This window comes from Chionomys nivalis, chromosome 15 (assembly GCF_950005125.1).
Source record: "Chionomys nivalis chromosome 15, mChiNiv1.1, whole genome shotgun sequence".
Classification (NCBI taxonomy): domain Eukaryota; kingdom Metazoa; phylum Chordata; class Mammalia; order Rodentia; family Cricetidae; genus Chionomys; species Chionomys nivalis.
In genome coordinates, this window is record NC_080100.1 from 49,031,568 (window position 1) to 49,054,405 (window position 22,838).

General features: G+C 41.6%; 1 protein-coding gene across 1 annotated transcript in view; it reads right to left on the reverse strand.

Moving 5' to 3' along the window:
• Poc5 (POC5 centriolar protein) overlaps positions 1-22,838 on the reverse strand; it is a 32,240-nt gene that overhangs the window by 4,256 nt on the left and 5,146 nt on the right. Inside the window, exons 4-10 of the mRNA XM_057790030.1 lie at positions 21,715-21,832; positions 17,690-17,895; positions 14,366-14,542; positions 12,421-12,525; positions 9,661-9,840; positions 8,525-8,678; positions 5,542-5,816 (exon numbers count right to left, since the gene is read on the reverse strand). Coding sequence (XP_057646013.1) covers positions 5,542-5,816; positions 8,525-8,678; positions 9,661-9,840; positions 12,421-12,525; positions 14,366-14,542; positions 17,690-17,895; positions 21,715-21,832 — 1,215 coding nt within the window. The remainder of the gene's footprint in view (positions 1-5,541; positions 5,817-8,524; positions 8,679-9,660; positions 9,841-12,420; positions 12,526-14,365; positions 14,543-17,689; positions 17,896-21,714; positions 21,833-22,838) is intronic.

Below are 22,838 nucleotides of genomic sequence, written 5' to 3' on the forward strand. Positions count from 1 at the left end.
AATATAATGGCCCCAAATCCTGGGCAGGGCGGCACAAATATGCCAGTCAGCACCTGGGAGGCCAAGGCAGGAAGAGCACCAGTTTCAGGTATTCTCTTTCTCTCTTGCTCTCTCTCACAGACACAGACAGATAGACAGACACACACACACCCTAGCATCAGCTGGGCTGGGAGTATTACTGAGTGGTTTTAGTATGCCATAAATGGATCCATGGGTCTGATTCCTAGCTCTACAAACAAACATTTTTAATAGTTCCTGTTGGGTACTAACTTCATTTAAGGACTGCAGATACTTACCTAGTCGTATAAACATTTTCCTTATGTATTTCCTTCCTTCCTCAGATGTTCAATCTGCGTGTGATAATGCTTGTACATACACATGCAGAAGCCAGGGAGAGGCTGCGTGCCTCTCTGTTGCTCTCAGACCTGCTGCTCTGAGACAGGGTCTCCCTGAACAGAAGCACACTGTTCATTTAGGCTTGCTGCCTGGCCACTGAGCTCCTAGGATCCACCTATCCGTCTCCTTGCCCTCCTATACACCCCATGCTGTAGTTACAGTCATGTACAATCATGCCCAACTTTTTGGAAAATAAGTGCTAGGATTCGGAAATAGGTCCTCACGTACTTTTTCTGACTGAGCCATCTCCCCAGGTCTGTGTTTCACTTTTCAGCATCCACAGTCTTCAATCTTATCATTAGCCCTTCTTACTTGAGGGAGAAAATGATCTGCTTAGGCTAGCTGCAGTACTTATGTTCTCTGACATGTACTCATTTTGGTGTAACTGAAAATGCCACGTGAAGTATTAATCTAAATGCATGATTTTTCCTCAATAGTTCTTCCAAAAGCATCGATTAAACACTGGTCCTTTCCCCATTGAGCCTATCCAAGGTTCTCTAGCTGCATCCAGCTGCATCCAGCTGCAGATGATCAGAGCTGTCTACTGAATCATGGAGAGGCTAATCAAGGAGACTTGGCTCTGGGGAAATTAAAACAACCCAGAGGAAAACAACATTTAATAGGGTTGTCCGATTCCTTAAAGAATCTGCAAAGAATTCATTATAGTTCCGTAAAAACCCAAGCAAAGGCAAAAATGAAGCAATTAATTCTAGGAACAAAAAACATGCTGGAAGGAAATGTTATTATATACATCCAAGGTTTAACTATATTTACACAGGAATCTCAAGAACTGATTTAATTTAAAGCTGGAATAGCTATGTCTAAACATGAACACACAGGAAGGGGGCGGCAGAAGGCTAAGATGGTGTCACAGCTCAAACCCTTCATCTACAGGAGGAAGGCAACAGAAAATGATGCAGATTGATAAATATAAGATAATGACAGAACACACCGTTCAAGAAAAGGCGATAGAAACAAACAGCTAACAGCTTGGGGAAGGGGATTTGGAGGACTGTTACTGAAAACATAGACTGCTTTTGAAATTAGTGATACGGATCTTATGTATTTGTGCAAACAAATCTCGGATTTTAAGATGTTCACAGGGCTGCAAACATGGCTCAGTGGTTAAGCACATGGACTGCTCTTCAGAGGAACTGGCTGAAATCCCAGCACCCAAATGAGAGGCACATAAACACCTGTAATCTAGCTCCAGGGGGACCTGACAGTTCCAGCCTCTGCAGGCACCCTGCCCCCCAACTCACACTTGAGAACAATAAAAACAGGCTGGGCTGTGGTGGTGGCGCACACCTTTAATCCCAGCAGTCATGAGTCAGAGGCAGGCGGATCTCTGTGAGTTTGAGGCCAGCATGGTCTTCAAGAGCTAGTTCCAGGACAGGCTCCAAAGCCACAGAGAAACAAAAATAGTAAAAACAAATTAAGAAAAGATGTTCACAAATGTTTTGTGGACTAAATTCATGTTTCTATATTCAGGAATTCATACACATTTATAACATACACATCAACAAATGTGAGGTATAAAATATTTTGTGAATGAATGAAGATTATTTTTTGGGAGAGTGGCGATTAGGGAATGAACCTATGATTCATGTATGCCAGGGATTTATTCCACCAGTAAGCTGGGCCCCAACTCCAAATGAGAAATCATAAATGCTATTTTAGAAATAAAATTAATAGCTGACAAGAAAATCCCCTGAAGATGTGTATCAGCTCAACGCTAGAGCACTTGTGTGTTGAGCCCTGGGTGTGAGTCTTAGCAGTGGGGGAAAAAACCCAATAGCCAAAGCCTTGCCAAGTATTGAAGACTGGGGTAGAACTGAGCCTCATCACCTGAAGGTGATAACCACGCCCCTCCACAGCAGCTCGTCTCACCTGGAGAGGGAGGGGTGCATGACAACCCAGAAAAGTTTGGAATGACAGACACCAGAGTAGCCAGGACAATCAGCTACCCCAACCCAGCTCAGAACTGCTTTCGACTGCCTCAGGAGATGACGAGAGGACCTCTGCTGAAAACACACGTAGATTCCAGCACAGTCACGAGTGCAAAAGTCACGTGGTGGCATGGTTTGTCTCCACTGGTCTGTCACTTGCTAACTGTATTATGTTTACAAGAAGTAAAGGCTGGGAGATGGGGTGCTGTTAACAGCACCTCCTGTTTGTTCTCAGCACCATAGTGGCCAACTTACAACCACCTAGAACTACAGCCCCAGGGGCTCATATGCCCTCTTTTGGCCAATATGGGCATTCCCTGACATCATACAAATTTATAAAATACTTATGTAGCCCAAATAGTTTAAGCCGGTGAAAAAAGAGCTGTCTTTAAAAGGCATAAGGCTGTTTTAGAAAGAATTTATATGAAAAATTATTAGAAAAGATTTCAAATTAGGTGACAGAGAGAAAACAAAATTATTAGCAGATAGTGTTGAACAAAAACTGACATTGAAATTAGAAAACACACTGAGTAAGGTGTTATACTAGAAAGGTGATTTATTTATAATCCATAACCACACCTAGCCTGGCTGTCTGCTGAAAACGGGCTCTTTTGAGTGCTAATTATGTCCACAAAGGGTTAGCCTCTCTAAACACCTCAATCTCCTCATCTATAAAAAGGGAAAGCGCACCTGTCACCTCACAATACTCATCATTTTGCATTCTGATAGCTGGAGAAGCTGGATGAAAAACTTCAGTAAACAGTTTGCAAATCCTACTAAAGGAGCATTCTCTCAGTGGCGCCAACGACACTCTAGAACCGGAGGAGCACAGCGCCATCTACTGTCCAGCTCTGTGAGTTGAAAGATAATTTGGGGGATAACTGCCTACAGGCTGGCCTTATACTTCTGAGCATCTGAACTACACAAAGGAGAAACCTTCACACTGTTCTTACAGGATCACCTGTGAGTCTCCTGTCTCCTGCCTGGAAGACATTCTCTAGGTCCTGAGCACGCATGTGCGCTCTAACTATCACTTCCGTGACAGGACTTTTGGGTTACTTTTCAATACAGACTAATGGTTTAGCTACATTATCTTGAGTACTTTCTGTGGGTTGACCCAAGCAGCACACTCTTTTCTTTTTTTTAAATGCATCTTACTCTTTGCCCCTTTTATTGAAAATAGATTTCCCCCCTCACATAATATATCCTGATCATGGTTTCCCCTCTCTCTACTCCTCCTACTTCCTCCCTAACTCCCCTCCCATCTGGGTATGCTCCCCTTCTGTCTCTCATTAGAAAACAAACAGAATTCTAAGGGATAATAATGAAACATAGTAAGATTAAAAACCCTAACCCATCAGAACTGGGCAAACAAAGAGAAGGAAAAAGAGCCCACGAGAAGGCACAAGAATTAGAGATCCACTTGTCCACACACCCAGGAGACCATAAAACACGAAACCGGAAGTCGTACATATATGCAAACGATCTGCTGCAGGCTGGTGCAGGCCCTGTGCAGGCTGTGAGTTCATACAAGCTTTGATCATGTTCACAGTGACTTTTTCCTCTGCGTTCTCCATAGCCACTTACAGCGCTTACAGGGGGGTGAGAACTTGACTGGGTTAGATCCTTAGCACTACGTTTACAAATATGAACAATCACCAAGACAACTGGAGGCTCATGTGTGTGCGTGTGTGTGTGCGCGCGTGCGTACGTGTCACAAACCAGAAGGGCTGTCTACATAATCTATATTTTTCATGTTTTGAAGACTTCAGAATTATCCGAGGAAGTAAGCAATGTGAGGGCGGGACCAACTCCCTCACATGCGCTTGTGCGCAGGGCAGGTCTAAATGCAGACTCTGATGTAGTCCTACTTTGAGATTTGCAAATATCTAGTGCGGTGTATGTGATCTGCATATGCAACACGAATGGCAAATTAGAAATTTAAATGAACTACTACTGTGTTCATTTAAATGAGATCATCTACATAATCATAGAAAATAAACACAACTCAACAAATGTCAAGGTTGAATTTTAGTCTTATTTCTAAGTCAAAACTCCTGCACACATGCATATACACGTGCTATGTACTTTACCTTCGGGCAAGAGCAAACATAACAAGTAGCAGATCTCAACACATTTTCCTCCAAACTTAGTAGCTCTAAAAGGAAGAAATTCAAGTGAGCTAGAAGATAAAATACGACTAGCTGTCTGGTCAAAGCTGTCTCTTCATTTATAGAGAGCACCCTAGAGCAGCGGTGCTGGCCATGGCCCGCCGGGAAGAGTTCAGGACAATGCAGCTGAGTTCAGCATTCACATCTGTAATCTCAACATGGGGGAGGCCCAGGCAGGAACTTAATGCAAATTGGAAGCTAACCTGGGGTGAGTCTGTCTGTCTGTCTCTCTTTCTCTCCCCCACCCCAACACAATAAAAAGAGGAAAAAAGACTGAAACTCCTTTCTATTGTCTTTTCTGTTACATCAACAGCTAGAATCAAGCAGGGAGGCAGAGAGCTGCCTTGAGAGCTTTCTAATGGTAATGCCTTTGTGTAGAGCAACACTGGACAGGAAAGGGCTGCAGAGTTGAGTTCCCTCCCGAGTCCTAGCCACGATGGGCTGTCAACAGCTTCATTAATTATCCATCTGAGATACACACTTTCCACACTAATGCTCCGTCCCATGCAGCCCTTCTCTCAACATCCCCTTACGGAGACTGCAATGACTGGAGGAGAGGAGAGGCTGCTGCCGCATTTCAGCAGGATTACAGATGGACAGAGACGCAATCACTCGTGCGTGAGAGGTCACCTACGAAAAAGGGGTAGAAAATATCTCTGAGCCTCTAAGCCCTTGACAATACCCACTAATTTGCTTCAAAGAAAGTTTGCTATTAATTTTCTCAAGTGCAAACTATTTTTCTGGAACAGTACTTTTGGATCACTTTCACTACAAACTAATGTTTTGGCCACTTCCTGTCTCGCGCTCCCGTGTGCTGGCCAAGGGTCGCACTGACTTTTTCCTCCGTGTTCTCCATATCGCCTTTACAGCGCTTGGGGATGGGCGCTGGACTAGGTTAGGTCCTTAGCACTACAGTTACAGATACGAACAAATGAGGGACTGAAAGTCAGATCCCCACTGACGCCGTCACAAGACACACAGGCCTTCGAGGCTCGCACAGTGCAGCACTCACACACGGCACTCACCGTTTCTTCTGGGGCAGTTGTAGCTGCGGATCCTGCACCAAGAACAGAGACAGGAACATGAGCAGAAGAGGCAGATGAGGCTCCAGCAGAGGTCATGGAAGCTGCAGAGGGAATGGCAGTGGCGCTGACTCCTGCTGCTGCTGTCGCGGAAGGCAGCAGCTGCGGCGGAGCTGATGAAGGTATTGTAGATGAAGATGTATCCAAATGAGCAGAGAGCTCTCTTCCTGGACCAGCGGGACCACTCTCCTCCCTTTGATTGTTCGTGAAGTCTACCCCTACAAACCACAGAACCATTCTATTAACAGTAGTCCAAATTACGATTACAACCCTCCAGACAAGGAAAGGACTAATGGCTAAAATACAGTTCTAATGAAAATGCAGACACTTGTCATCTTGGGGGTTCACTGTTCACTTAATACAGTGTAGTATTCACGGGCTACTATCAACTTTAGACGAGGTGAAAGCTTCATCATGTGAAAGTTAACAAGTGATCCGCACTTAGTTACAAGGTAAGAATCAAGTACGCGCTCAGCTGGAGCCTGCCTAGGTGGACCGCCATCGAAACACAGCCACAGCGGTGGCGGCTGTGCTCACACAGGGTGGGAGATCTGCAGCCTTTCCCACCTCACACAGCCATCCTGACGAACGGTCGCTATCAGAGCTCTGCAACGACCTCCCACATCAGCATCCTCCTCATTTCAGTTATTCTTCCATTTGGACAAACACAAGGTGTTTTCACTCTTAACATTTTAGGAAGTCATAAATAAATGAGACATAAATTATGAGTAAAAAGCACCTGCTTGCTGAACCAGCTGTAGGGATGGCGCCCTCCCAAAGGGACCCATCCCTGCTCTAGGGAGGGAATGGAGACAACTTTCAGAAGGTAGGACAAGGGTCTTCACCCAGTTTTTGATAGTTCCCCCTATAATTAGAATCTGGCTAGTTTTCACTTGAACTTTCCTTGAATTTGAAAATGCAGTGAGATGTAGATACTGAGGAAGACATCGTGTCAAAGTTTCTACGCCTCTTCTTCCCATCCAGAACTTGGCCTTCAGTGATCTGCACACTAACCATACAGAGCGACAGTGACCTTGTTAAAGTTTAACAGTGATCACAGTTCAAAGGTCCTTCCAACTCTGGTGGAAACAACTGTTCCACATAAAATATCACCTGTTCTTTGGAAACTACACACACACACACACACACACTCATGAGCACACCCCACATACCCTCCCACAGAGGTTTAATATGTTTCTGGCAGAAAGTAAAGCTGCATGGCAGATATCCATGACTTAAAACCAGAGAAAAGGTCAGGCATGAAGAGGCAGGTGACCGACTCTTACTGCTGTGGGCTCATTACAAAGTTTCTGTTCACAGATCTCTGACAGGGAGACAGCTTTCTCACTTTACACCTGCTTAACAACTCTGCATCCACCATTTTAAGGATGTTTTAAAATGAAGACCCAAAAGCCAGCTAAGGTTTCATGGGACTGAAATCACTTTAATGAAGTGAAACTCTCATGAATAAGCTAACTCTCAAAAAGGACTTAATTAAGCTTTATGGTCATCTTCTGCCTTTATCACAAAAAGCCCCAATAAGATTTAGGGGAGCAGGTGAGAGGGTTCATCTAGTGAAAGTGCGCATCACCAAATCTGATGGCCTAAGTTCAACTGCAGGATGGTGGAAGGAGAGACCTGACTCTAGCATCCCAACCTCCACGATTTGTGCCATGACCTGTGCATATCCTCCTTCCTCCAAACAGATAGATAAATACATACATACAATGAAAAGCAGTAAATAAACAAAAAAGTAACTGGTTGGTGTGGTGACCAAATTATTGGGTATTATTGAGACACACTAGTCACCCTTGAGGTTTTGCAATTCTAAGTTGCTACTGTCTAACCTGTATACAGACTATAGTCAATGGCTAATTCTGGTGGAAAGACGGTGCCCTAACATCACCACTCAGTACCATTTGTGACTTAATAAGAAATGGTTGCTGATGCTTTAAAACAAAGGCAAGCCAAACACAGACATGCTTTTCACAGTGTGATTAGATCACAGTGTAACAAGATGAAGTCACCTCTGATTTATTAGCAGAGTCCCCCAGTTGGATGTAATATTAGGCAATACTGAAGAAGTGCTCAGGTACTTTCATGACCTTGGGAGCCTGACTCAAAGATGACAAGTGTATGCTAAGCAGGGTCTTCCACGACCGTGTTGTCTTACAGGGCACCTTCTGCTCACTGCACTGTCTCTGTTAAGAGTTCCCTGAAGCAGGTATGTTATGGGCTTTACTTGGAGAAGGGGTCTAAAGCCCAATGAGAGAAATGGCCCCACTATAAACTGATAGCAGTTTATAGTGTTCTAATCCATGCAGACAAACCATTACAAAAAGACTCCAGATATTACATAGACTTAAAAAAATTATTTTACTGATTTAATAGGTTTTAGGAAACTATGATTAGGTTAGAAATATTTAATCAACTAACTTTTCTATAAAATGTGGCAACCTATGCAAAAATGAAACTAGAAATTTTATCTTTAGAGGCATTAAAATTATTAGTTAAGAGGACCTCAAAATGTTAAATGTTAAAATTAAACATTATTTTGGCAGTGCATGGTGATGCATGCCTAAAATTCCAGTCCAGAGAAGCTGAAGCAGGACATGAATTTAAGGCCAACTTAGATGCTGCCTCAAATAAACAGATAGATAGACAGACAGACAGACAAACAGACAGATAGACAGATAGATAAAAAGAATCATTTTATCATTGAGCTTAAGTAAAAATTGAGACTCCTATTCACCAGCTCTAAAGCACAAGGGGCAATGAATAAGCTCACTCTTCCGGTGGATTCAGAGCTGGACATGAGCCTAGGAAAGCACAGACGAGTGATGTAGAGACCAGGCACATTCAGAATATAACCAGCCACCCTCGTTTCTTCTGAAACTAAGCAGAGAACCATCCATAAATTACTCACCTGCATCGCTTTTGTTCTGAAATATGGTCATGGCTTCAAGGTTCAATGCGCACACCCCCCTCATGAATGCTTTCTTCATGGAGTCTTCAAAGTGCTCTTTTTCTTGCTGCATTCTTTGAATCTCAGCTTTTGCATTCTCCAAGGCTCCAGATAACTAAAGAATTACACAAAGGGGGAGGGGGTTGAAACACAAGAAAGAATATTATTGTCAAAAGCTGGACCAAGGTTATTCTTTGCTTTTTATCTACTTAATTAATCTTATGAGACAGGGTCCTCTGTAGCCTAGGCTGGTCACTAACTTGCCATGCAGTCAAGGCTTAGTGTTTATATAGCCAACAACAAAAATTTAAAAATGTTTATCTTTATTAATTCAAATAAACTATGCTCCTATGTAAATTCGATATAAAGCAAATGTTTATACATTGAATTATTTTTTCTGTGACTTTCAATAATAGAATTTACATTGTTTCCATAGGAAATCATTTGGATCATGAAAGGGGTTAGAGAAAACTAGACATTTGGAATGCAAAGGGCCTTTTGAAATCATTTTAAAAGGAAAAAGTCTTTCTTTCTTATAACAATAGTATTGAAAATAAATTTTACAGAGCTAGCGAGATGTCTCAGTCAGGAAACTGCTTAAATTGTGAGCAGGAGAACTGAGTTCAGTTCTCAGTCTTCTTTCTTAACGTGCTGGGCTCAGTGCTGTGTTCTATACATTTCTTCTACTATACAAAGTGGAAACTTTATTTTTTATCTATTCTTCTCTCATATATTACATCCTGTTCAGTTTTCCCCTCTCCATCCACTTCTTTCTACACCGCACCAAACCTCCCCTTTCCCCCAGATCTGCTCCTCCTTAGCTCTCCTTCAGAAAAGAGCAGTACTCCCAGAGATATCAACCAAACTCAGCATAATACGTTACAACAAAACTAGGCACAAACCCAGTAGGAGGAAAAGGGTCCCAAGAGCAGACAAAGGAGTTAGAGACACATCTACTCCCACTGTTAAGAGTCCTACAAGAACACCACGTTACACAACTGTGACATATATGCAGAGGACCTAGCTCAGACCCATACAGGCTCCGTGACTGTTGCTTCAGCTTCTGTGTGCCCCTGTGAGCCCTGTGGGCAGCTTACCATAGCAAGTTTGGCTTCATAATCATTGGAGATCTGCACACAGACTTCTTCAGCCCTCGCTTGGCATGCCCGTTCCACCACCTCTTTCCACTGCCTCTGAACCACGGAACGCCAGCCCTTCCAGACTTTCTTCAGCAAAGTTCTCTGGAAGTACTGGTCAGCCAATTTATCTTCATAGACCTGAACAAAGGCAACACCCAACCTTAGAACCACAGAGAACTGGTAAATGTATGGGGAGTGTAACAAAAACCAGCACAGTGGGAAGGGCACGGATGCCATCACTAATCCTATACAATCATGCTGCAGCACATGGGAAACTGGCTTAGACAGGTTCAGTAACTGGTGAGGCCACATAGGCGGGGATGGAGAAGTCAGGCTTGCCTGGTTCTTGGCCAAGACATTACGCTCAGAGAAAACAAGAAATGTGTCATCTCAGTCACGCGTCTGCATGACCTTTAGCTGAAAGCAGGAACTGGAAAGGGACAGAGTGGCTGGAAGGCGGAAGGTGGTAGCAATGGTTCGGGTGGTTCTACTTTCCCTTTTGTTTGTGGAAATAATTAACCCACACTGTCACCCTCTGCAACACTACGCTGAACAAACGGAGCATCAACTCTTTTTCTTTCATCAGTGAATGCTTTTCAAGTAGTTGCATTTCTTCATTTTCTTAAAATTAAGATACTATTCAACAGTGATGACAACTTGACAGTTCTAGCCAGCATTTAAAAATACATATTCTCATCAGGTGTCACTTAACACATACTTTTTAAAATTATGGCACACTAATTTTAGACAGTCTCAGCCATCCACCCACCTCCTAAGTATGGTGTATGCATGTTCACATGGCATGTACACATGTGTATGTGCGAGCAGATCAGTGGTCCATGTAGGTTATTTTCCTCTATTTCTCTACCTTATTTTTAGAGACTGAGTCAGCTAGGGTGGACAATGAGTTCTAGGGATCCTCCAACTGTTCCAGCCCCTACGTGCTGCTGTGCATGGCTGTGATTTGAGCGCTAGAGATGTGAACACAGGCCTCGTGCTTATGCAGCAGACTGACTGAACCATGTCCGCAGCCCCTTGATAGCTTGTTTCAATGTGATGAATATGTATACGATACACTTGGATTAATACAAGATACTTTTTTTGGTCCATTAATTATTTTTATTTATTTATTTTAGTTTTAATGCTTTTATTTATATATATTTCTTCCTTCCCCTCCCTCCCGTCCCCCTGCTTCTACCCTCTCTCATTATCCCCACGTTCCCAATTTACTCAGGAGATCTAATAATAGAAGGTACTCTTTTATTTTTTTTATTTTCGAGACAGGGTTTCTCCGTAGCTTTTGGTTCCTGTCCTGGAACTAGCTTTTCTAGACCAGGCTGAACTCGAACTCGCAGAGATCTGCCTGCCTCTGCCTCCCGAGTGCTGGGATTAAAGGCGTGCGCCACCACCGCCCGGCTTAGAAGGTACTCTTAAAGGAGATTCATGATAATATTCTCCTTAAGTATTTATTTCTTAGAACTACTCCAGGGCTATGTGAACATAGCCTATATTTTCTATATTCATGTCTTTTACATCTCTATATTCATTTCCTTTAATCAGAGATTTCTATATTCTGTTTTTTATGGCATATACATATTCATATTTTTCTGCGTTTCAGTTATTTTATTTAAAATTTTGTGATGTGTGTCCATGTACGCAAGTGCAGGTACCTGTGGAGGCCAGAAGGTGGTAGGTAGATGCCCTGGAGTTGGAGGTGCAGTTGGTTATGACCCATCTGGTATGGGTGCTGGGAACCAAGGTCCTTTGCAAGAGCAGTATGCACTCTTAACTACTGAGTCGTCTTTCCAGCCCCAGTTTTCTACTTTTAACAGTGTTTTTTTGCTCTGCACGCTAAGCTGACAATTCACAATCCTCCTGCCCCCGCCTCTCATTTGCTAAGACCAGTACATACAAACATTTCTTCCTTCATTAATTTATTGCTCTTTGTTAATTTGATAAATAACAATTATTACAAATAAAGAACATATATTACAAACTATCACTATTTTTGATACACTGAGCATTTACTTATTGAAAGTGTGATATTCTGGTATAAACCTGTCAAAACCTACCTAATATGACCTTCTTTAATTCTCACACTAAGTCAAGTCTCGAACAAACACCACCTGCTTCCTTTTAAGTGTAAAAATAGTAATGTCTGTTTATGAAGAGGATGTACTTAGGATTTATTATCATCAGCATTTCTTTTAGAGCAAACATCTTGTTATGTTTCCCAGGGTGGGACCATACCCTGGGCTCAAGCGAACCCCCTGCTGCAGCCTTGAGAAGCTGAGAACACGCATCAGGCTGCTATGCTTGAACAGACATGTCAGAAGCAGAAACAAGAAAGGAAGCAAATGGCCTACTTAAGGCTACAAATTATTTTTCCAAATAACTCCTTCCAAGGTCAAGTGTCTTAAAGAGTTTCATTGCCAAGTATTGAAATGTCAGGTACAACCCTGTTAAACTACAGTGAAGCAGCAAACGGCTTATCTGTCATTCATATATATATATATGTCCTACATCAATACAATCTGGGAGGTAGTTTTCTAAATGTATCAAAATCAAATTTCTTGAAATCAGAGCAACATTACGACCTAATTTGTACTGACTGATTAGAAAACAAATCTTGACTTTAGCGAGCTCTAGTAAGTCGCCCTGATTCTCTCTAACTAGAAGTCTAACAGCAGACTGACAGCGCCCCTCTTTCATACTCACATCCTGTCTTGACTTGACATGGCTGATCCGCCAGTGGAAGAAGGTTTTCATCAACTCTGTCCTTTCCTTTTGCTTGCCGATGGCACGAGACAAGCTGGAAATCACCTGTGAACAGTAACAACCCAGTTTACTGTGACACCAGGACAGCAGCGGCTGACTCACGGAAAGGACGCTATCTTTCCGGGTTTTCCTTTGTCTTAAGCTACAGGGTGCCTGGCTCCTCAGTTTATTCATTTTCAGAAAGTGATTTTCTCATGCAAAAATGCTATAGAGAATAATTATAGGTATCGCGCCTCTACTCATCAATTAGCTCATCTTTCTGTTTTTTGAAACATTGTTTCACTATGTAGCTTAGGCTGGACTCAAACTTGTGATCCTCCTCCTTCAGAGTGCTGAGTGCTGGGACTGCAGGCATGCTTGGCACAGACTGTTATACAGAGACCATGTTTCTCATGTCAGTGTGCTAAGTATTGATAAATGATGGGAAAAGGAAAAGAAATCGTCACTGTGCGTACATATTGATACTCTCCAATAAAGTTTACATGTGTGAGGATCAACATACTTCCTAACATTTACCTCATGAAGGTAACTGTTTCATATTTAGAAAGTCTTTATTTATCTGACTTATGAAAAGGGTCTGGTGGAAATGTCTTTCTAGTCCTTGTTACTACCTTAGATATAGAAGTTTCTCAGCATTTAATTATTTTGTGGTTTCAGCAAATTTATAAACACAATAGCTCTGTTTTAATGGTTTTCTTGAATGACATTATTACTATCCTTAAAATAAAGCATTTAATTCCTAAGATACTGTTTTTCCAGAGAACCGCATGACTGGATGTATCTGAAATAAGACACATCGGAAGGACCTCTGTAAACCACAAAACCCACAAGACACTGAGTTCTAGTTTATGTCTTTTTCCCCTTTTGGGATCAGAGTCTTGCTGTGTGCACATCTGGCCTTGAACCTGTGATCCTCCTTGTCTCCACCTCTAAAATACAGAGATTACATGTATACAATGCCCAGCCTTGCTTTCTAAGTAAGAAAGTGCATTCTAAGTAGTCCGCTACACTGTCTTAAGTTGGATGGCGATATACGGCTTGCTCATTTTATCCACTTTCATAAACAGAATGCAAGCATACTCATTTTGTATGCTTCTTCTAGGTCAGAAAAATTAGGAGTTTTGAAGATAATAGAGAAATCGTTTCAAACAAAGCATACTACACAAAATGTTTGATTTTATACTACACCAGTAAAGAACAGTAACTGTACATCTGAAAAAATATCATCTTGTCTATTGTATAGATTATGTCTATTATCTCAGAAGTTGGAGACCGCCGGAAGAATTTCCAATTGAGAGGCTAGCCTGAGCTACATACTGAGTTGAGGCCAGCCTAGGCGACACGGTAAGACCCTGTCTCAAAGAGTCAAGCAGTAATAAACCTGCTGCTTCGTAAGGCGAGCTGCTGTTGCACCTGCCCCGTCCCTGTGACATCTAGCACATTCCCATCCATAAACAGATGTGAGTCAGCAGGGGCACAGGCTCACTGCCCACTATTTTGCTTAAGATGTGATCAGGAGGTAAGAAAACTTGGACCAGTTTGAACTCTACCCTCTGGTTTTTCTGTGTTTATCTCACTGAGAGCATTTGAGAGGCTTATCCTGTCATCCACAAGGATGGAGAATATAGGTAATGCTGGCTCCTTGATGTTAATGAGTTACACAAATGATCAGGTAGAAAAACCTAGTATGTCTGTGTCTACATTGAGCAGGCTCTTAAAACATCATAAAACACCAAAGCCAGAGCTTCCAGATGGAGCCCACTACCCTCGTGCCTAATATTAGCTTCCTGCTCTGTCTGATGGGAGCAGGATAGTCACAGCTCAGAACTGTATTTCCACTGAGTGTCTGCTGAGTCTCGCTAAAGGGAGGCATAGAAAAGAGGACCTCATCCTTCCTTCCGAGGGAAACTTCAAAGGCTTTCTGCAGCTCCTTCAAGTCAGCGATCTGGTTCGACAGCTGTTTCATAAGCGCCGCATGCTTTTCCTTCTCCTTTTTCATCTCCATACGGTGCCAGTCGATAAAATTAAGTCTCCACTTACTTAGTTCAGATAGAACATTTGTCTGAAAAGAAAACATACTGAAAGTAAGTCATTTCTTCTTTTAAACCACTCTCAAAATTAAACTGAAAATAAATATTAAAAAGAGCACGTCAAAACAAGAGCTCTTAAAAGAAAAAATCCCAGCATACTAATAAACGATGTTAGCAAGCTCAACAGCCATGGCTCTCCAGTTTCCCAATGTATGCTACTTTGTATGAAATCTTACGACATTAAAAAAGACTCAGGTTCATTCACTACATTCTTTGTAGTCACAGATTTAAATGTCTGCGAGCACTAGCTGCTCTTCTAGGAGACCTGAGCTCAATTCCTAGTACTTGCATGGTGGCTAGCCATATGCAACTCTCGTCCTGTGAGATCTGATATCTTCTTCTGTCATCCCATGGGCACCGCAAGCATGGATGCACTTACATACATGGAGGAAACATCCCTACACATAAGATTAAAAACATAAAATGTCAAAAAAATTTAAACAAAAAATGGTTCAGGTTTAAAAATGTAGGAATATGGGCTAAACTGAGGCACAATGATGGGCTGGTTAGTGGTGGTGGTGGTAGCTGAAATCATAGAGCTGAGGTTTCCCCCAAACAATTTACCACATAGTCACCTGACAACAAAGAGCTCAGCCCGTTCACCCTACTGACTGTCATGAGTTAAAACACCAAGCCATCAATGAGCATCTAAAACCAACAAAAACCTTCAATAAACACTCTTGGTTAATGAACAGAGAGTCGTTTGAGTGGCTGTCTGTACAACACTGCATCAGACATCCTCTATTTCCACACCAGGAGACCTGCCCCGGGGGGGAGGGGGAACACGGGGGGGGGGGGGGGAACGGACACGGGGGGGGGGCTGCTGGCGGAGCACTGCTAGAGCTTAAGGTTTCAAATAACAGGAAGATATAGATGCCACAGAATTCATACGATCATAACTTTATGTAAATACATACTACATGCTTCAGTAAAGTTCATTTTCTCCATTTTAGAATAATAGTTAAATCATATTACTTAAAAAGGTATTTGTTTTAAGTTATGCACAAGTCTCTGTGTGGGTGCATGAACATGAGTGTAGGTGCCCTTGAGGCAATGGATTTCAGATGCCTTGGAGCCAGAGTTCCAGTAGGTTGTAACCCACTGACAGGGTGCTGGAAATTGAACTTCAACCCACTGCAAGAGCAGTGCTTTTGCTCTTTAGTGAGCCATCTCTCCAGCCCCCCAATTAAAAAAAAATAGCAAAAATCAGAACATTTCTGTAATACTGTTTTATTGGCGGGCTATTAACATCACCAAATAAAAACACTTTCAGATTCTTCAGACAATGTAGCTGCTATAAAATTAATATGCATTGGTAAAGTATACAGTTTTTTAAACATAAAAGGTCCTTCAATCCCAGCTTTCCAAATAGCTGGGACTCCAGGTATATGGCCCTCCTAAGGCTCTATTGTCATCACCAAGTCTGAAGAGACAAATAGTGTCAATCGTCACTGAACATCATCAAAAAGTCCTTGAAAACCCACGAGAAATGTGGCAGAACACACAGTATCCTAGAAACTCCTTAAAACTTTGCAACTCAAAGTAGGGTTTAGAAACCAGCAACATTACCTAGGAGTGTAATAGAAACATGCAATCTTAGGCCCCACCTTGTAGGGGAGACCCAAATTACTGTTTTTAAAAAATTGTATTGGTACTGTTTCTTGTATATTGATATATTGAATATTAAATGTGAGTGTTCCTACCTCTATTTTTGCATAAGAGTATGCTTATAACTTTGTCTATATTGTATTGATACATCTACCATATTACAATGTACATTTCTACCTCTGATACTATTTATATAATAACATTGTTTACATTTGATATGTAATGACATTGTTTATAGTTGAAGATCATTGTCTTCATATATTACACAGTTGTTTATTCTCTTAGTCTTCAAGTTAGATAGGTATTGAGAATTATATGTTTGTCATATTTATTTTTAGGTTAATCAGGTTTTTTAGATACATAGAGATTATATTTAGTATAGATAGTATGATCTTCAGCCTCTTCAAAGAACTGTAAAAAAATGGCCTTTAATCTAACCTAAAATTCTGTGCCAATGAGACACAATTACTTCTGGCAACACCACTCTACTCCCGAGAGAATGCTGAGCACCAAAGACACTCACTGGGAGCTTGTCTTCTTGGCAGAACTAGCCTTTGGGTTAAAAAAAGCCTATACCTCAACTACTGACAAAGATACAGAATATTCATAAGTGGATGAAACAGGATTGTCTTATCTTGCCAAGACAGAGTAGGATAGTTCTAAGAAAGTTCCTTGCCTTTAATAATGATATGTCAGTTATGTTAGGCCTTAGCCAAAGTTGGTTGACTCAACATTGCAAACGAGACTTTGGGTGATTGCCCAGGTAGTCAGTTGTCTCTGTCAATTGTTGCACATTTTGGATATCTCTCGTTTGTTAGGTAATACTAATTCCCTTCTCAGATCTTTGACGGAATTGAAGATTAGATAATTGTAGTTACTCTCTACATTATTTAGATTCTTTGAAATAGAACGTTTAGTATATTTATTATTTGTTTCTATTGTATATAATTGTATTTGGTTTGGCTCTATCTTATTTAGACAAAAAGGGGAGATGTAGGGGAGACCCAGCCAATCACCTTGCTAGCAGGGGGCGGGGTCCCCCGAGGATATTTTTTACTTATAAAGATTGCATTGTGCTCCCAGCTGGCCCTTCTGCTTTCCTGTTCTCCGCGGGAACCTCTGGTTCTGTAAGTCTATTTCCCCATTAAAGCTGTATATATTTTTACAACCTGTCTGCATTCATTTACGCCGCGACACCACCTAAAACATACTGAGTACCAACCCACAGTTAACAAGACGCCGAGGTAGTTCATATGTGCACTAAAGACTGAGGAGCACAAATCTGAGACATTGGATGGATGGATCATTCCAGCAACCTAAAGGTTTAGGTTTTTGTTTTCTAGAAAAATTAAAAATACAGAGAGAGAGGGGAGAGAGAGAAGGAGGGGGGAGGAGGGAGGAAGGGAGGGAGGGAGGGAGAGAGAGAGAGAGAGAGAGAGAGAGAGAGAGAGAGAGAGAGAGCGCTCAAGCGTCAGACTACAGTGCATACGGCAGTAGAGCAACTGCAGTACCTTCAGACCTGAACTCCAGAGGTCAAGTATATTCTCCACCTTCTGAAGATTTTCATCAGAAACAAGGCGATCACCCACAATTATTTCATGGGCATCTCTATGAGTAGAAGTAGAGGCTGGCGAGGAAGAGTCATCTAGAAGATGTGAACTGAAGAAATCCATGACTGGGTGAGAGGGCTTCCTGGGTGACGAGACTGGTGATGACCCTAGAAGAAAGGCAAAACAATCAAGTAGCAGCCAGGTGAAATGAGAATTCTCCAACTGGCAAAGTAATATCAAAAGGCTACAAGATGTCTGTCAACTCTGGAGGCTGAGAAAAACAGAGGTCTACCTCAGAGTGGGTGATTGTGATATTAGTACTGTCATTGATTGAGGTCTGACTGGCACGGGATGTCTTCTATACCCCTTCCACCCTTCACAAACAGCAAACAAAGATGTGTCTTATCTTGGTCCAGTCTGAACTGAAGACATACCATCACATTAACATTAACAAATGCTTTTACCTTTCTGTGATAATGTTTAAGGGCTAGGTGGCACATGCCATCCTAGGAGGTAGGTATTTTCTAGACCTTAAGGAGAAAACTAGGGATCAGAGAGTTAACTGGCCAGGTGAGGGTAGCCGTATATAGACCACTATTGCTTTATATTCAGTGCTGGTACCGCCCTTAACATTGTTAAGATTTGACAATATAAAGGGGCTAGTTATTTAGTTTATCAGATACTGTGGATGCGAACTATGTAGACCAATCAACATGCATGTTCACAGACACATAGCTCTCAGCACTTGCCATTACTCAGTGAATGGGGGAGAGCCAGACAGATAACTGGCCTCTATCTCTAAAAAGCATGCAGTAGAAAAGTCAATCTTCTATCACAGATTTACTAGAGTTAGACACTATCCACCATCATTTCTCGTGCATCCCACACTAACTGAAGATTTTAGTAACCAGGACTGAAGGGCTTTCCTGTGTTTCTTGTAAAATGAATCAATGACAGGATCACTATACAACTTGTTACTTAAAAGCAAATCTTTCCAGAACTCCTTGCAAGAAAAAAAATTATTCCCTAAGTGGCACATCTGCTATGCAATATGTATTTGCTTTCCCCCCATTTTTTTTTTCTTTTTCTGAGATAGGGTCTATGTAGCCCAGGTTAGCCTTAAACTAGCTATCCTCTTGTCTCAATGTCCTAAGTGGTGGGGTTGTAAGCATGTTCCACCACCATGTCCAATAGACTCCGTGCTTTTATTGTTGAAATAGTCACCGTTTACAAAATAGCATCATATAACTTAAGAGCTTGAAAGATCACCTGCAATGATACTGCCCAATATTTAAATATTATCACATAAACCAGCAACAAATGAGCATTTTAAAAGTCTGATTATTAAGTAATATGCTGACATTATTCCAGTAAGTACACTGTACTTAATGAAACAAACTAAGGAACTGTCATCCCACATGATTTTGAGTGGCTGGAAATATGACATCCTTTTCCAATTTCCATTGCAGTTTCTTTTACAGGATTATTTCCCACTAGAAAGAATAAAGTGGGGGGGGACACACACACACACCTAAAATTAAACTGAACTACTTAAAAAAATGTGTGCGTGCACTGTACACACAGTGGCTTCACTGTGACATTCTCAGGCATGCAGAGAGCATACACATCCCTCCCTACTCTGCTGTCCCTGCCCCTCTGATCCTCTCCCCTTCAAATAACATTCCTTCTACTTTTATACCTTAAATTTCAAAAAAAATCCATATTCCACATATGTGGAAAAACATGCACTATTTGTCTTTCAGAGGCTGGTTTGTTTTGCTTAACTTGATGATTTTCAGGTTCCATTAATTTTTCTGCAAACATGATTTTGTTTTTCACGCCTGAACAGCACCCCATTGTTCTCCGATTCTATGCCATGGCTATAGTGTGAGGTGTTGTACGCTAGCTTGGATTTTCTTGAGTGTATATCCAGAGGCACACAGCTGGGCCATATGGTAGTCCTAGTTTTAGTTTATTTTTAAAAAAAGAAAACAACAACAACAACAAAACACACACCAAAATTAAGCAGGCCCAAAGATTATTTATTCAGCATAATTCATTTAGAATTGGCATTTGGAATAGAAGTTGTGAAGATGGCTCCTCATTAAATTTTATACTTTTAGTATCAAATATATTTTATGCACTTACCTACCATCAAAACAAAAAAATCCATGACAGAATTAGAACTAGAAAAGCTTGCAATCATTTTTCATAACTTGTATCCATCTACTTTTGAGAGGATTCTCCACAATGCCTCTCTTAGAGGCTGCACGAGTCCACACTCCCACCATCAGCAGCATGTTAAGTCTACCCTGTATTGTATTTTCACCAGAATTTGTTGTTTTTGTGTTCTGGAATGACAGCTTTTCTGTGGGGTAAGATGGGAATTTCAATATGGCTTTGATTTGAATTTCTGATTGTTAGAGAGGTCAAGCATTGCTCAGTTGTACTATCTGATTTGAGAACACTGTGCTTACTTTCTATGTATCTATCTAAGGTACAGATATAACATCTGTAAGTGCACACACACAGTCTGTGTGCCTATGTGATGACATGTTTGCGGAGATGCTCGCCTGCTGTGTTTGAGACAGGGTCTCTGTGTTCACTGCTGTGCATATAGCTGCCCAGTCTGTGAGCTTCTGGGATTTCCCGTCTCTGCTTTCCACCTTGCCTGAAGGGCAGAATCGCACTACTGTACTAGCTTTACATGGGCACTGGGAATTTCAAACTCAAATCCTCAAACTTACATGGCAAGCACTTGGCCTGTGAACTCTCTTCCCAGCCCTTGCCTGTTTATATTAATCGGTCTGCAGTACTTTAGTTTGGTCAGTAGGAACTTTAAGGTACTCAGTGTAATCAAAGTATGATTGACACTCCTGATGCATAGTGAGTAAACCCAGGGGTCACATCTCTTAAATGAATTGAAATTTGGACAGAAAACACTCTGCCATGGTAAATTATTTGAAGTCATGGTCCTCCAGTCTTATTTCTTGTTCCAGAGCAGCAGTCTAAAGATGGGAACATGGTGAGGGGCGGGGATGAACAAACGGAGGGAATGAGGAACAGAGACTAGCGTTGTGACTCAGCAGAAACCCAGGAGCCTTTTGTCTCTGTGTGGGTTGTGAAATGCATCCGCAAGGACAGTTACCCTTGGGGGCAAGCCAACTATATGGTGACTTCTCATGTTGGCTGTCTCAGCCCTCTCCAAGAACGGTTATTCAGGACCCATGAGATGGTTTAGTGGGTAAGGACGCTTGCTGCCAAGCTTGACCTGAGTTCAATCCCTAGAAACTGTACAGTGGAAGGAAATAACAGACCCCTGTGGGCAGGTGTGTGTAGGCGTGTACATACACATGTTCGTGAATAAATAAATGCAAAGCAGCTCTTACTTACTCAGAATGAGTTGCTTGAGCTTGTACTTTATAGAGGTAAAAAGAGCTTCCTGTCTGTTTCTTCCTTTACCCCTTCTAGCAAAGCACAATGCGGCCTGTGCCAGACTCCAGATGGACTGCAGACAGTCCACACGACGGCTCACCTTTGTCTATAACCCAGTCTATCCTCCTGCCCACATAAGTATCGCTGACAAAGTACTAGTATGTGGTTCCCAGAGGGCAGTGTTGGGGTCATCTTTAAAGGTGGGCTTGGGCATTTAGTTTTCAAAGTAATCCTCACATAAAACTTCTGGATCAAGAACTGAGGCATAACAATCCCACTAAGAGATAATCACCACTGTGTTACTTTGCCTTTAGTCATTTTCATAAAGTTAAAAGTAAACTGAATTTTAAATAAAATCTAACTGTCAAAAGAACCAGAAACAACACAGTAAAATGCAAAGCAGGACCCATGTGTTACTGTTTTACACCATGGACTGAGAAGAAACCGCTGATGGCAAGGAACATTTCCACAATAATGTCACCATCACTGACAAACTCACGATCTTACGTGGTATCTTGACAACTGTACATAACCTGGTTAGCAAAACATACCGGCTGGCACAGGAAATCTATCTGGTACCACTTCTCCCTTTGGATGAGACGGCTGTGAAGCACCAGATTCAACATTTGGATTCACAATAGCATAACGCAGCAATTCCTCATACTCCTCCTAGGAGAAGCAGTAACAGTCATGGATTGTAGTAGTTACTGTGCTGCATCCAACCACTCAGCTTCTTGTTGTGTTAAGAAAACTACTTAATCACATAACAGTTATATTCTTACCGCAATACAGAAAAGTTTGGCTCTTATGCTAAGCTTGAGTCCTTTGAGTACTTCTAGCATGACTTTTATATTTACAGTTAAAAGTTTAAAGAGGAAACAGATGTTGGTGATTCATATAATATTTTTCTATCTCTTCTTTCTTATGTTTCAGATCAATTTCAATGAAGATGAGAAGACATGCTGTTAAAAAGCTGTCACTCTCAATTTCAAGTACAAGTACTTCAATTGAGACTGTTTATATTTTTTCTCCCCTCCCTCCCTCCCTCCCTCCCTCCCTCCCTCCCTCCCTCCCTCCCTCCCTCCCTCCCTCCCTCCCTCCCTCCTCTCTTATTTTGAGACAGGACTTCCCTATATTCTTCAGGCTAGAATTTGCTGTGTAGTCCAGGTTGCTATTAAGCCTGCGATTTTTCTGCCTAAGCCTCCTGAGTATTGCATTACAGGCATGCACCACCACACAAGGTACTAAAATTTTCTTCCTATTATGCAACTCAAAAGAAGCAAATTGGATACTCAAACTTATGAAACTACACAGGCATTTTGTTTTCCTTAGTTTCAAGCACATACTCACAGGGCAGCTCTCTTATTTTTGCTACTGTTCTTAGAAGAAAATGGCATGGATTTGAGTTCATAAAATAAATCTGTATGATTGTAGCTTTGTTTTAGCATTGGAATTTTAAGTAAAGTTATAAAAGGAGTTTGTACTATTCTGCTTGAAAATTGTGAAATTTCAACGTGAAAGACTGAGTAGGTTTGAATTTCAATGTGGCGTCTACTTAACACACATATGCATTAGGCGTTAGGTGAAGGAAATACACTTTTTATGCAGTGTTATTAACACTGTGGAAGAGAAGCAAACACCTATGAGTGACAGAAGAAAGTTGGCCGACAGACCT